General features: G+C 37.6%; 1 protein-coding gene across 19 annotated transcripts in view; it reads left to right on the forward strand.

Annotated features, from left to right (window-relative positions):
* LOC101745162 (potassium/sodium hyperpolarization-activated cyclic nucleotide-gated channel 2) overlaps positions 1-15,016 on the forward strand; it is a 271,145-nt gene that overhangs the window by 182,030 nt on the left and 74,099 nt on the right. For 3 of the 19 annotated variants that reach the window (XM_062673967.1, XM_062673968.1, XM_062673970.1), the window contains exon 1: positions 1,019-1,238. The exons of 5 other annotated variants lie outside the window; for them this stretch is intronic. Coding sequence is in view for 5 of the 14 variants with exons in the window: in XM_062673962.1 (XP_062529946.1) it covers positions 6,868-6,964 (97 nt within the window). In the remaining 9 variants the exon portion in view is untranslated. Of the gene's footprint in view, positions 1-1,017; positions 1,380-6,667; positions 6,965-15,016 lie in introns of those variants that run through there. 11 more of the 19 variants (XM_062673969.1, XM_062673971.1, XM_062673960.1 and 8 more) reach the window with 10 other exon arrangements.

The raw sequence follows: 15,016 nt of genomic DNA on the forward strand, positions 1-15,016 counted from the left end.
TTGTAAAACTTTCAGCCAGTGCGTTTGAGGTATTTTCGAAGCAAGATCGGACTTCTTTGCAGTGCGTATGGGACATGATAAGCCTCACAAAGAACCGTTTCTTAATATGACTCATGCCCATAGAAACCTGGACACGGTCGCCTCACGTTTCGAGCCTTAGAACACGAGTATGACTGCCGTATCCGAGGACAGTTGCGTATGGGACTTTTTAAACCGCACAACGCATTCAATGTTGTGCTAATTGTGTTAATTGACATCTGCTGTCATTACATTAATTGTAGGTGTAGGTTTTCGGTACGTTTTAATTGGAATCTTTAAGAATATTTAACCGTGCTATTTTCCAATTTGCGCGATGTTAGTAATACAAGTTAATACAAGTGGGCGCGAATTAGGGAAACGGCTCTTCCTATAGAACAGTGATTCCCAAAGTGGTCTATACCGACCCCTAGGGGTCTATGACAACCTTAAGGGATCTCAACACATACACTGATAGTACCTATTTACTTACATCATACTGTCTTATAATATCAAGACATCATTAGCCAAGGAGATTTAAGATTAACCCTTACAAAATTGACGCCAAATGTTGATAATTTATTATTAAAGCATCAGGTTCATCCTTCTCACTAAAAATATTGACTTATTGCTTATGTTATTTTATTTATAGTTTATTTTATGTTACGTATATTTTACATAACAGATACAAAATTTTATTTTGAGTTGTTTTAATTTAAATTCAATTAATAATAATATATAAATTAACATGTGTTTTTACTTTAAGTTTTTAACACTAAACTCTACTACAGTTAGAAATTTACAGGAAATCAATATCAGGTAAGTAGGGGGTCTACCCGACACGGAAAAACATGGCAAGGGGACTACGACATAAAAAAGTTTGGGGAACTCTGCTATAGAAGTAAGATGAAGGGCCATGAAGCAGTGTTAGCATTGACCATGAATGTGGAGCGTTGATGCTCGTGGATGTGGCGATCCGCGCATGGCGAGCCAGCGGCTTGTTCGCAAATCGTGTACAGTCTTCCGCCGAACAGCTAAGCGCGATGACATGCCGCGCGCCACCCCTCGAATGTAAAGCTCAAAACTTCCGCGAACGATTCGAACAGCTCAACTGAAAATTGTAATAGCGTTAAAACGCGTGTGCAGTGCCGCCCGTTTATGATTTCCGTCGTTCTAAAGTCGAGATTGCCGAAAGGAAAATGACGGGCCGATTATTTTTTCACGTTCGTAAACAATGAATATGAGTTTGGGTGTTAAAAGCTTTTTGTGTATGTTTGTTGTATTTGTCTCCTCCGGGCTAGGGTATGTCTTCGAAATGATAAGGGTGTAAATTCGGAAATTGAATTGGCCTAGTATTGGGAGAGGTTTAAAAAATGTGCTTTAGTTTCTCAATAATTGAATATGGTTTAAAACAATAACAAGATTTGACGCTATCGCATGTTGATGTCATGGTATAATGGCTTTGAAATTTGCTTTTATTTACGTTAATTCATAGTATAACTAACTCGCATTAAAAAAATATTTCGAAAATTGAATCTATAGAAATAAATATGACTTCATTTGAAACGCGCTACATACTTTCAAAACCTACATAAAAATCTGAAGACTCATAAAAGCCGAAAATAGATAACGACAAACAAATCAAACGGCGGAGATATGAACCGAAACATGTTTCAGGACAATCGATTCACAATTATCAAACCAACAACAAGATCGAAACTTACATGAAATACAAATAATAATAATAATATAACTCTTTATTTAACACCACATGTACAGAGTAAGCTTAAAAAACGAATTATAGACGGTGACATAAATTGGCGGCCTTATCGTTAAAAGCGATCTCTTCCAGGCAACATTACAGGGAGAGGAATAAGCAAACTGGACGGTGCTATATCTTAATAAACTTACATAAAAATATATACTTATAAACACATTTGAAAAATATAATAAATACAATATAAAATAGACTTACATACGATTACATACAAATAAATACTAAAAATATGCAAGTAAATAAAAAAGAAGTAGCAACTACAAATACAAATATTATTAATGGGAACAAAAAAGGAATTAATAACGCAATCTCTCACTGCAAATTCGAAAATATGAACCAATTTGAGTGCGACATTAACGTTGTGTTAAGAAAAAAACCTTCACTAAAATAAATAAATAAAAACCATTACTATTTGTAAAAAAAAAATTGTAAAAAAAAAACTACAAACACATTTCTTTATTTACATATTTTGTAAGTGCTATAATCGAAAAATTGTTTTTTTTTTTTTAAAAGGCTCTCTAAACACACAGCTGCTACCTTCTTTGAATTATTTGTGATAAATATAAACACAGAGAGAATCACGAAGCGAAATAGAAACTAGGATATGCTGATATCATTTACACACACAATCCTTCGCGTCAATTGCCGTAATCCATAATTCCAGTTCGTAACCTACACCAGTCCACTTGCGACTTGACATTGCGATATTATTTACCGCTTGTACTTACTTCGTCACGTGGACAGACCGTCGTCCGATTAATTCGTATTTATTAAACAAATTAATAATACTGGTGTGGCATTAGATGCGCATGCTAATTGCCAGTACCACTGTATTCTGTGACAGCGTGAAAAAAATCTAGCAAGCAATTAATGCACGAAAGGCTAGATAGACTAAGATGGATAGTTTTGTGCTGAGTGCTGATTCGTAATAAAAACACAATGTGTTTTTACGTTATAATCCCATTTGGCTTACAATTTTAAGACATGGCCTGAATTCAATTTAGAAGAAATACAAATCCAAAATGATATAAAAAACAACAACAACATATTAGATTCACATTTTCAAATCATTATTGTAATCGTATCGTATAGATTAAAGTTACTCTTCGGTTTGATGACATTTCTTAAAATTTCCAAACACAAAATAATTTATATATATTTTTTGGAAATAAGATCTACTAACATTACTAAAATACAAGTTTTATTAATAACGGCAATGTTAAAGCCCCAATCCTTTTTGAGTGAAACAACAAACACGTTGTGAAAAAAGGTACTTGTGATTATAATTTCAGTCATGAAATAATTAGAAAGCTTTCAAACCTCAAAAGTCGGACGGCCATCAGAAAAATAGACTGTATAAAAAGAAAGTCAATAGCATCACATTAGCATGTTGCAGATGCCATGAAGTAGCCACTACGGTTCTGTCTGGCGCCGGTTTGCACGAGACATAACTTGCTAACAGGGTCACGATACGAGAAGACAACTAAACAACAATAAAGATCCCTCCGGGTTCCCTACGAGAAACCAAATTGACCTAGACCTGTTTAAAGCATATACAGCTTGTTAATATGAACAACAATTTATTGTAACACAATGTTTGTATCTTCAATATTGTTTTTTATTATTCTTTTTAAGATTACGAACTGCATAGGATTACATAGAAACTTTTGGTTCGATTTTCAAATCAACATTCTCGAATTATTGTCAGAAATTTGTCTTGCATATTTCGAATACTCGGAAAATAATTTTTTTTTTAATAATGCTATCCACTATACCCTTACATGACAGGAGCAAAGTGACCATATAACTAAATAAAGTTCCCAAAATTAAATATAAATGACTAGATTTTTTTATATGGCAATTCAAATGTTTCATCTTCCCGAGAAACAATAATATCCATAGTGTAGTAGTAACATTTGAAATTACCTACTGTGCTACTCGAATTCACTAAACCCTATTTTCTGATCTATAAATACAATCCTTCGTTGGATGTTTAGTGATCTCATCGGTATTGCAAGACCTTCCCGGCTCTTGAAATCTGTTGGCCGCATTATTTGGCAATCGCATCTATTTCACGGGCGGCCAACGTTTGCACAAAACTTTGCTTAACCACCATAACCGACTTTCAGTTCAGAAGCATGACCTCAATTAGAACCGAACACATTTTTTATAGATTTAGATGGACGGTCGTACACCGCCCATATCCGTAATTTGTGTTAGTGGTTCCCAGAGGCCATAAGCGTCACAATGTGAATACCACCACTCATCTTGAGCCAAGTGCTCGAAAGAACGCATTACTGCTTCGTGCGGGCTCACAATACATCTTACCACCACAAATTTTGCTGATTTGCTTTTTATTACACCATATTTCGTGAACACGTGTTAAGTGGTTTTTTCATTAGAGTTATTATAATTATTATATTACGACTTATTATTATGATACTATATTTATTAAAATCTCATTAATTATACAATTTAAAAACAAAGGGTTAAAAATACAATTTAAAAAAAATACTATATTAAAAAAAAGATTGCCGCTAGTGGCGGTGTGTATGACACAAGCTCCAGTGGTTAGGGCTCCAGAGTAAGAAACCTCCTCACAATACGCGCCGTATCAAAGACAACTTTCTGTACCAGGCCAGCGAATAACGAAAGCTTCTTAAGTTCTTCTTCGTATTGAACCCTAAACTTTTCGCTAACAAACCGTGCGCCGATGTACAACTATCGGAACTATCGGAATAATGATGGTTGAATCGACATGCCGCATGACGGTATATATAGTCGTGGGCCCGGATATTACGACTTAATATCTAGTCTATTACATAAACCTTAACGAATATTTGGAAGTAAATAAACACTTATTTGAAATAAAGACTGGGTTAACAAAGACTGATGCGAGCTTAATTTTGCGAAAGGGCGATATTAAACAAAGAGAAACCATCAAAACCTGAACAATGAAACACATTAACTACTTTCATGATAAAAGGCCAGAATGATTAGAGAATAAGTGAGGTGAACGAAAAGTACCAAAAATACACATCACACATTATGAGCACAACATATTTTGATGTTTTCTAATAGATTTTACGGTAATATTTAAAAAATGTAAGAGCTTACCAAGACTTCGTTTTTTTTTTCCTACCTATGCTGATAGCCTTTAGAGGCTATTTCAGCTTCACCCTAATAGGTAGGTGAGCTCACGGGGCCCAAACCGGAAGTGTTGCTAACTGGCCCTAGCAAGAGCAGTGTTTTGCAGAATCTACCATCGGATCGGAAACGCGACCCACTGAGAATATCCGACGAGAAACTCAGTGGGCTGTATCTATGGGATAATTCGCTCGTCGAGCCCTTCGTCGCAAGCGACGGGTTCGAGAAGGACCATGTCATGATAATCGTCATGATAATCGCCTTATCGTTGCCGCCGCTGACTACTCCCCGAATCCTGATCACGCAGGAGCCAGTCACCGTCGACGCCCTAGACACGTCCTTACGGATCCATCAGATCCAATAACCTTCGCATTACACGCCTTCAGCTCTAACACTAGGAGCAGGCTTAGGGACCCCGGTAACCGTACTCGTCGAACTCGACAAAGACCTAACCCATGAATCAGCTTGCTGAGTTTCTCGCCGGATCTTCTCAGCGGGTCGCGATTCCGATCCGGTAGTAGATTCATTCGCGAAGCAGCTGCTCTTGAGCTGTTAGGTCTCCTTCGGAGGCGCTCGGGTAGCTGTTAGCAAATCCCGCCCCTCCTGGCTGAGCCTTTGCTCGCCCACCTGTCCTGGTGAAACTGGAAAGGCCTCCGGGCCACCAGTAAATATTCAATCATAAAAAAAAAAGTACATAATGTATGTATTTAAATATCAAACTAAAGATAGTAAGGAAAATGTAGTGATACCTTAAAAAAAATCCTCCAGCAAACCAAATGTTTGATATAATTACTTACGTCCTTTATATATGAATAAGCGCATCTCTGCTACGTTGTAACGGTCACAAGCTGCTATTTGACAACGTAGGAAAAGATTCACAGTGTTTTAATTCACACACCTATATTGCAATTTTTGGATATTGCTATATAACGGCAAAGTTATTTCTTAGTGTCTTGAGTTATAAGCTCGGACATAGGTCGATCGTTTACGTCTAAAGAGTACGCTTAACACAAACCTTAAAAGACAAAATGTTATGGGCATTTCATTTGGGTTTTTTCCCCAACTTTTTACAACTATAACTGTGAACAAATCACGCATGGTCATCCGGTCCTTAAATTAGGATTCCGTGTGCATTGGGTATCAGAGTCCTATTTAGGTTTACATGTACGTATATAAATAATAAAAACATAAACAAAGAGCAAACAAAACTGTTCAATACACGAATGTTTGTCCGGTGCGAGAATCGAACCCACGGCCCTTGGGCACGAGAGACAAATGCGCTAACTACTGCACCACCGAGTCAGTCGGTCAAGTTATTTTTTTATTTATTGCCCTTGTAGGCAGACGAGCATACGGCCCACCTGATGGTGAGTGGTTACCATCGCCCATGGATTTCAGCAATGCCAGGGGCAGAGCCAAGCCGCTGCCTACCGCTTAATACTCTCCACAAGCCTCGTTTGAAGAAGGACATGTCATAGTTAAAATTAATTAATTGAATTTTAATTACATTAATAAAGTTAATTAGAATTTAATGAATAATAATTTCGAAGCCTCTCCGTGAACATAAAGTTTACCACAATAGTTACGTCAATCGACCAGACACGACCACGGTGCTTATCTACTTTCACAAGTACATATCGAGCACGTTTGATCTCCGACTGTTAAACCATTAGGAGGTGAATGGTTAGTTCGCAACAAGCAACCGATAAGAGCGTATATTATTAATACACTGCACTGCAATTAACACGACACGTGCCCTCGACGATTTAATCGTATTTTAATGACGCTCCAATGAAAATAATTTCAAAATTAAATTCGATTCGAATTAACGGCCAATGTGCTCAGTGTTGTTTGCGCTACGTATAGAGAATGTCGCGTTTGTCGGTGTTTTCGTGTCTGTGTGCGTCGTGCTGTGTTAGTTGACGAACATGGAATATATAAAGTTTTGCGGTACGACCATATGTGAAAGATTGCACAGAACTAAGTTTCTTAGGTCGTTCTCGGAAAATGACAAGTACACGCCAAGTAAGACGCTGCTTTTGTTAAATAGACTAAAACGAATTCACTGTAACACTTCGACGTTTCGGTAACAGCGGTTTCCAGCGCATTTAAAATTGAATTTTATTATCATTGGGATAAAACAAATTTTCCAGCTAATTTTATCATATTAACAACACAACACTGCAGCTGTGTTTGTAAATTTTTAAACGAACTTTCACAAGCGAAACATGTGTTTTGCGTTCAATATGAGTATGTTGACCAAAATAGACACCCACAAATAAATACTCAAGTTACCGTTTTTTGTTGACATCAAAGGCGACTTGCTGTTACGACCCATCTGAGGGCAAGAGCGTACTAACCCTCATGCATTATACTTTTAGCTATACCTGGAGCACAACTAAATCTTCACTGGTGGTAGGACCTTTTGTGAGTCCGCACGGGTAGGTACCACAGCCCCGCGTATTTCTGCCGTGAAGCAATAATGCGTTTCGGTTTGAAGGGTGGGGCAGCCGTTGTGACTATACTGAGACCTTAGAACTTATATCTCAAGGTGTGTGGCGCATTTACGTTGTAGATGTCTATGAGCTCCAGTAACCACTTAACACCAGGTGGGCTGAGAGCTCGTCCACGTCTCAGCATTAAAAAAAAAAAAAAAATCGACGCCTCCAATGAACACTACTCTAACTCAAAATTTTGAAATTTTGGTTTTTCGCGCAAATCGCTTCACTATTTTAAAAGTATTACAAATCATTATTGATGAGGTTCGAAGCAAGAGTAAATCAGCTAGTTACACAAGAAAAAACCATAAATATATCTGCAATAATAAAGATTTTATCCGCTTTTTTCGTTTAAACGCTCCTCCTGTAAATCTACGAATTTGGATTTAGCGTAGTGTTCATTGGAGGCATCGAAATGTTCTAGTAAATAACTTATATTGTACATACATACGTCACATATAAAAAAAGAACCAAATTCGATTAATCTCGTTTTATTAAAGCGTGCATTTGTCCTTAATTGCTAAGATATTTGAAAATGATTTAGAATATCTCGGCAATACGTCATTTTACGACCAAATCATTAGGTAAGACTTATCTCTATCGCCTCTCTGTTCAATGGTTAGTAACTGCCGGCTATACTTCGGGTCTAGACATATTGTAAATGCTTCTTCTTACCCATAACCCAAAAGAAAATTCTAGCTTTTTTTATTTATTGCTTAGGCATGTGGACAAGCTCACAGCCCACCTGGTATTAAGTGGTTACTGGAGCCCATAGACATCTACTACGTAAATGCGCCACACACCTAAATCTAACCACTAGCTTGAATCGGTAAGTTCATTTTCTTTAAATTACATTTCAAATTACTTAAAATCGTATGTATAGTTGTGATTTGAAACATAATGAAACGAAAATAACTCTATAAAAAGCAACACTAAAAAGGCACAAACATATATAGGTAGAAGCCTAATCAATAAAAGATCAATAATCAATAAAAGACATCAATAGAATTTAGTCTACGGGATGACGAGGTATTAATTACATACACTATTTTGTTTTTATATGTATAATTTACTTAATTAATATACATACAATGTAAGGTGTGCAATGAAAAATAGCACGTATGCTTCATAGGTATTTATGTAAATTGTTTATTCTCTTTTTTTATGTGTAAAGTAGCAAAATTATCATTATATTGTTCACAATTACAGACTTATAACTTATAACTATGTATATACTTTTTCAACCGATAAGTACACCGTGGTTAATTTATTTCATGAAGTGCTTCTTGTCCACGTGGTGGTTGTCTGGAAGAGATCTCGCCTAGCGATAAGCCCGCGCATTATACATTTTTGTATATGTGTTTTTTGCATTTTCTTTCTCTTGTTCGTACAAATAAAATCTATTCTCTCTTTCTCTGTGAGGCCTAGAACAAAAACTGTCCATCTTTTTTCGTGGATGTCGAAGGGCGTCTAAAATTGACTAAGAGATCTACAAGACAACAGGCAGAAGCTTTCTCTAAATCGTATAGGAGAGTACTGCGATCTCCAAACCTATATTCAGCAGTGGACTGCTATAGGCTGATGATGATGATGATGATGACTGCGACCTCCAACCAGCCTTACGGTTTTTTTTTGTCAGGAGAAAATCGCCGGAATTCCGCCCTCCACTAGGGATGGTGGGCGGGGCATGTCGGAGTCGAGCCGACTGAAAACCTCCTGTCGCTCAACAACCCACGTCCGAACCTCGCATGAGACAGAACTCATGAAAAGGCAAATGGGAGCCCGTACGGATAGGTATCGCCATGCTGTCTATTTCTACCGTGAAGTGATCATGCATATGAAAGGCGAAACAGATGTTATACAATACGATTGAGACAATGACCTTATTCCTAATGCGACTGGTGGCGTTGTGATATCTATGGACTCCCGTAAACACTTCACACAAGGTTCAGAGTCAGGTTACTCACTCATCTACGCAATAAATAACCTACTGAGTTTCACGCCGGATCTTCTCAATGGGACACGATTTCCACACAGTGGTAGATTGAGCGAAGCACTGCTCTTGCTAGAATCAGTGTTTGCAATTCTCTAAGGTTAAGCCCGTGAGCTCAGCTAAAAAACAAAACAAGTTTTTAAGTTAGCCCTTGTAAGCAGACGAGCATACGGCCCATTTGATACTGAGCGGTTACCGTCGCCCATGGACATCAGCAATGCCAGGGGCAGAGGTAAGCCGCTGCCTCCCGAAAGTCCGGCGCTGCCCTCATTTAGCGGATTTTCAACAAGATAAACACCTCTAAAAGTTTCTCTAATTCACACAATGTACACTAATTTTGTTCTATTTATAACGTATACCGCGTTGACGCGAAAACATTAAATAAAATATAACATAAGTAATCAAAAAGCATAAAACACTCATTGTATGCTGCAATACAATTTTAATTTAACTTTTTGTCGTAACGTAATGTCCCAAGCGACAAAAAACAATGAACGGACGAACCCACATCTGAGTTCGGTTACGAAAAATGTTTAGCTTCTTTGTAATCTAAATGTTATTGTTTACGTACGAAGACAAAAACTGGGGCGAACGTCGGATATGATATGATCCAGATATTATATGAATGTATTCAATTCGTATTAGTTTTTCGTTATATTTAATTTTAGTTTGTCTGTCTATTATTCTTAATCGAAGGCCATTATTCCGGTTTTTAAGGGAATACATCTAGTTATTTCATTAGATAGTTCTAGTTGCTTACAGATGTGTACGGAACCACATTGCTGCAAAGGACCTCAGGTCTTAAGACGAATCGATAAAAAATTACAGACTGCAATGATGAAATCTGCTTAAAAAAAACCAGCAACGGTACCGTCTAAATTCAGTGTCGCTCAAAAACCCAAATCTGATCCTCGGATGCGAATAATCCCAGACCTGACAGACAGGAACAATGCTGTTTTTAATCGCTAGATATGTGAACGAGCTCACCGGCTCTCTGATTTTAAGTAATTATCAGAGCCAATTAAAGTAAATGCTGCCACTCACCTTGAGACATTGATGACAAGCCCAAGGATGACAGTACATTTTTTTTTTCCGGGCCGGGGGCCGAACCTTCTACGAGGTCCCCGCGCCTAGGTGGCGCGCGGGGTATGTGAGACTCAACGATCTGCCGGTGTTGAGAGCAGATCGCGGGCCCAAGGATTTTAGGGCCCACCCACTAAATGACTCCCCGCACTCTTACACCCGACGTCCGATCTCAGTCCGGGGTCAGAACCCGGTCAGAGTAGGGGGTTCCCGCGGTCAATACTACAACCTGACACGCGGCGACACCCCGAGGACGCCCGAAAGGATGACAGTACATGCCCCAACCCTTTAAACTGAAACACATCACCGTTTCACGGCCGAAATAGGCAGGTAGTGGTACCTACCCCTACCATCCTACCACGTCGACGCCCTACGACTAGAAATTTTATATTTACATAATTTTATCATGCGTTATCCGACACGTCCATCACGACACATCAATTCGGACTTTGTCACAATGACCAAACCTCTATGTCGGCGGGATGTGTAAAGACCGCTTAGTACCACATATGTACAAATGTTGTTTTCACGCAATACTTCCCCTTCGGGAATCCCGGCCTTTCTCAATGGTCTCATTCGACTTGATTCCGCAAATTGTAACTAATAAAATTATTTAAAAAAACCATAATCGATGACTCAACAACATGCTCATTCATATCGATTCACATATCAAATTAACGTTCAATATTGCCAATTAAAATAGCATGTAAATTATCACCTTTTGTTTTTAAATTATAACATAAAAACTCGTTTCGTCAGTTAATTTAACGAGGCCTGAGCTATTGAGTATTGATATTTTCGGTATCAGCTTTAGTTTGACAAGTTTGATTAAGACTCTTTGTGACCTATAAAAATGATTAAGTTTATTCCCGACACAATTTTATTTAAGATCCAACACTAATTACAATAACTTATTTTTCTGTATCAACAAAAAATTTAGCTTATAGACATACAATATTTTATTCTTTGTTAAAGAAGTTCTAACTAAGCACATGAATCGAATTTGTTTTTAACTAGAAAATTCTGCGGATATCGCGAATAATAATACATCATTGTGACGCAGGAACCCATTTGGACGTGTCACACTTAACCAAATTGCTCACATCAGCCGTCAAAATTGAGCACAAAGTAAACTTTTTGAGAGTATCATCGTTGCCAAAAAACTTATTATGTTGCAAATTTTACTGACAGTCGTAAAGAATTTTGACTGATAGCTTTCGTTCCATTCGACGGTGTTGACGCTAGTACGGAATCCGTTTATATTGTCTGCGCATCTGTACGCTCGACTGGTCAGGCGAGGAATACTCTAACATCATTATACTGAACTGTGATCTTAGTACCGTCTTAGTACAGACGGTTAATTCTATAGGAATGTCTTTTCGAGTTTTTATTTCGTTTACGCTACATTAAAACCTGAATGAAGTCTTTATGATTTGTAAGCTAAAGTTCGAACGTCAGATTCTTTCTTATTCCTATTCGTACACTCTTGACAGAGTGGTCGTGGTCATGCATCAGTCGGATCCTGCGATACCGATGCTCTCGCGATGCGAAGCCATGTGGCACGGTGTTTCGCAGAGTGAGAGCAATCATTTATGTTATTATGAACGTCAGATAAACTACACGAAATTAAGCAAAATTGATTTCAGTTCCATTATAGGCAAATAAACATTCACCTGATCTATTGAATAGCGATCCCACATGCTGGTCAACAACATACTGGTGAGCATCCCCGAAGTAAAATTGAATCTACTATAATTAGTTTAAAAGTTTTGCGCTGTTTTAATATGATAATTTTTTATACTTTCATTTCATTTCTCCATTTATGTATCCGAATATTGGAACACACAAAGGAAGCTACGAATGATATGAAAACTATGATTACTTAACATAAAAGTTTTATCATACAAAATCAGTCTACTAAAGACAATAGATAACATCTCAAAGATGAAACCACTTTTATTACGTCCCAGGTATTACTATTTTTTTACCTATCTTGATAGCCTTGAGAGGCTATTTCAGCTTCACCCTAAAGTGTGTAGGTGAGCTCACGGGGCTCAAACCGGAGTGTTGCTAACACTGACCCTAGCAAGAGCAGTGCTTCGCAGAATCTACCACCGAATCGGAAACGCGACCCACTTAGAGGATCCGGCGAGAAACTCAGTCCTATTACTAATTACAGTAGTCTATGTATGGTATGTTTCGCGATCAGAGCTCTAAGCCTTTGATGGTAAGAAAACAAAATTTAACATGTCTCAATGTTACAGTAAATCCAACATCAATTCCATTTAATTCCAAGTTGTAGTTTAACTGATATTGTATGCCGACAAAACAAAAGGACAATAAAAACTGATTAGTCGAAGCCCGAGCTATAAACAACGTTTATGGAGCATTATTTGTTAACGATAAATCAGCTATTCAAGAAACTGGGTATTCTCACAATAATAACTGCAACATAATAAACAAATGTTTTTTTTCATATATATATTTTTTAATGATTTTGTGCCATGCTACCATTCGCCACAATCGCGTTCTAGACTTTTAAATGTATATCAGTTTATTATTATTATTAATAATGTTTTAGATCTTGATTAACAGATTGAGTATTTAAAGAATGAGTTGACGGTCTTCTTGAGACATGGGACCAAAGAATCGCCCCTTCAAAACAGAACCGACACATCACAATACGCCCCATTCGCAACCAATTCGGCAAATTCAAAATTCACTTCAGATTATTTATCACGACTATATTCGTTCATGGCCGATGTCGTTTGCGAGCATGTGTAGGGACATTTTTTTATCGAAATCGCTCTCCGGGGTCCCAATCACGCCGAAGTCACATCTGACGGAAGTATCTGAACAGAAGAATCATAGCAAAAAACTGAACGATTCAACTAATTCTTCTTCCTATTCGTACACTCTTGACAGAGTGGTCGTGGTCATGCATCAGTCGGATCCTGCGATACCGATGCTCTCGCGATGCGACGCCATGTGGTACTAATTGAGAAGTAATTATTTCCTTTATCACTGTGACCGTCGCGATACAGTAACAGAAATGTAATTGCTTTAGTGTTTCTCTTTCTGAATATTCATCTTTTTCAAAATTAAATAATTTACTGCTGGAATTGATGACAATTATAGCCATTATACGCTATACAGTTGAGACTTCGTCACATGTTTCGAAATGGGTGACGAATTCACGTTGTGACATCTAGGCTCCGGCTAATGCTAGCAATCTTCTCAGGTTGAGCCCGTGAGCTTAACTACCAGTCTGAGCGTAACTGGAATAGCCCCGTAGACTACCAACGATTAGTGACGAAGGAAAAAAAAATTGCAAATTTAAGAGCAATGTCTGTATTTACACGGTGGGAAACAAAAGTTGGATCCTAAATAAAAATACAACTTTGGAGACTCTTATTTCTTCTTCTTCTCAATCTTGACAGATTGGTCGTAATCGTCATATAGTGTTGGAGGAAGCAGACTTGACGCTTCTCACGGTGTCCCGCCATCTTTCTCTGCTTGAGGCAATTCTACTGCACTCATTTAGGGGACCTCCCACTGTAGTGTTGATTGGGTCGGTAAACCGCATTGGCGACCTCCCGCGTGGTCTACTACCGTCCGTCCACCCTTCCCCCTATACAACGATTGAAATATATCATATTATTTCTAAGTCCCTTATTTATTTTATACTGAATAAAGAAATTAATAACACAGCTAAGCAGAATTATTTCGATATAGATCAGTGACCTCGTCAAAATCTACAACGTGCGTAAAACTATAAAATCGAAAACACGATTAATTATCGGTAATAATAAATAAATATTTACTAACAATCACGCCACATTAACTGGTCCCGTACTAAGTTCGTAAAGAATTTGTATTACAGGTACCAGATAACGGAAATAAATTTAAGATTTTTTATTATACACATACATATATTTGATAAACATCCATAATCCTGGAAAAGACATTTATCATACAAATATCTTCCCTTGGCGGGATTCGAACCCGCGACCCCTTTGTGTAGTGACCATGTCACTTACCACTACACCAGATAATTGAATAATTGTTTTCTGTGCGGCCTTGAAATATTGCATTAAAAACGTGGTTCGATTTCAGCACAATGTCACATACACATTTAATTTAACATTAATGATGGCAAAAGATCGTGAAAATAAGCACGCTACGAAGCCGGCGCGGTCCAATAGTAAAATAAATATTTAATTATCAAGATTACGTTTACGAACACGCATACTTTTGTTAGGACATAGTAACTAACTAAGAGGACATTGCAGACGCTGGGTAACGGAATGATAAATGAGCACAGACGACCTTTACTCACCTTCACACAAACTTACCCTGGATAATAAATATGTAAAAGTGGCTCAAGGAATAATTTTGGAAGACGCAAAATGAAAATGTTTTTTTTTAATATAAAATATGTACCTAGTTATAAATCTCTCAATTAAATTTAAACTTATGGAAATAATGCAATATGTTATTTTT

The sequence above is a fragment of the Bombyx mori genome, chromosome 19 (genome assembly GCF_030269925.1).
Source record: "Bombyx mori chromosome 19, ASM3026992v2".
NCBI classification, from domain to species: domain Eukaryota; kingdom Metazoa; phylum Arthropoda; class Insecta; order Lepidoptera; family Bombycidae; genus Bombyx; species Bombyx mori.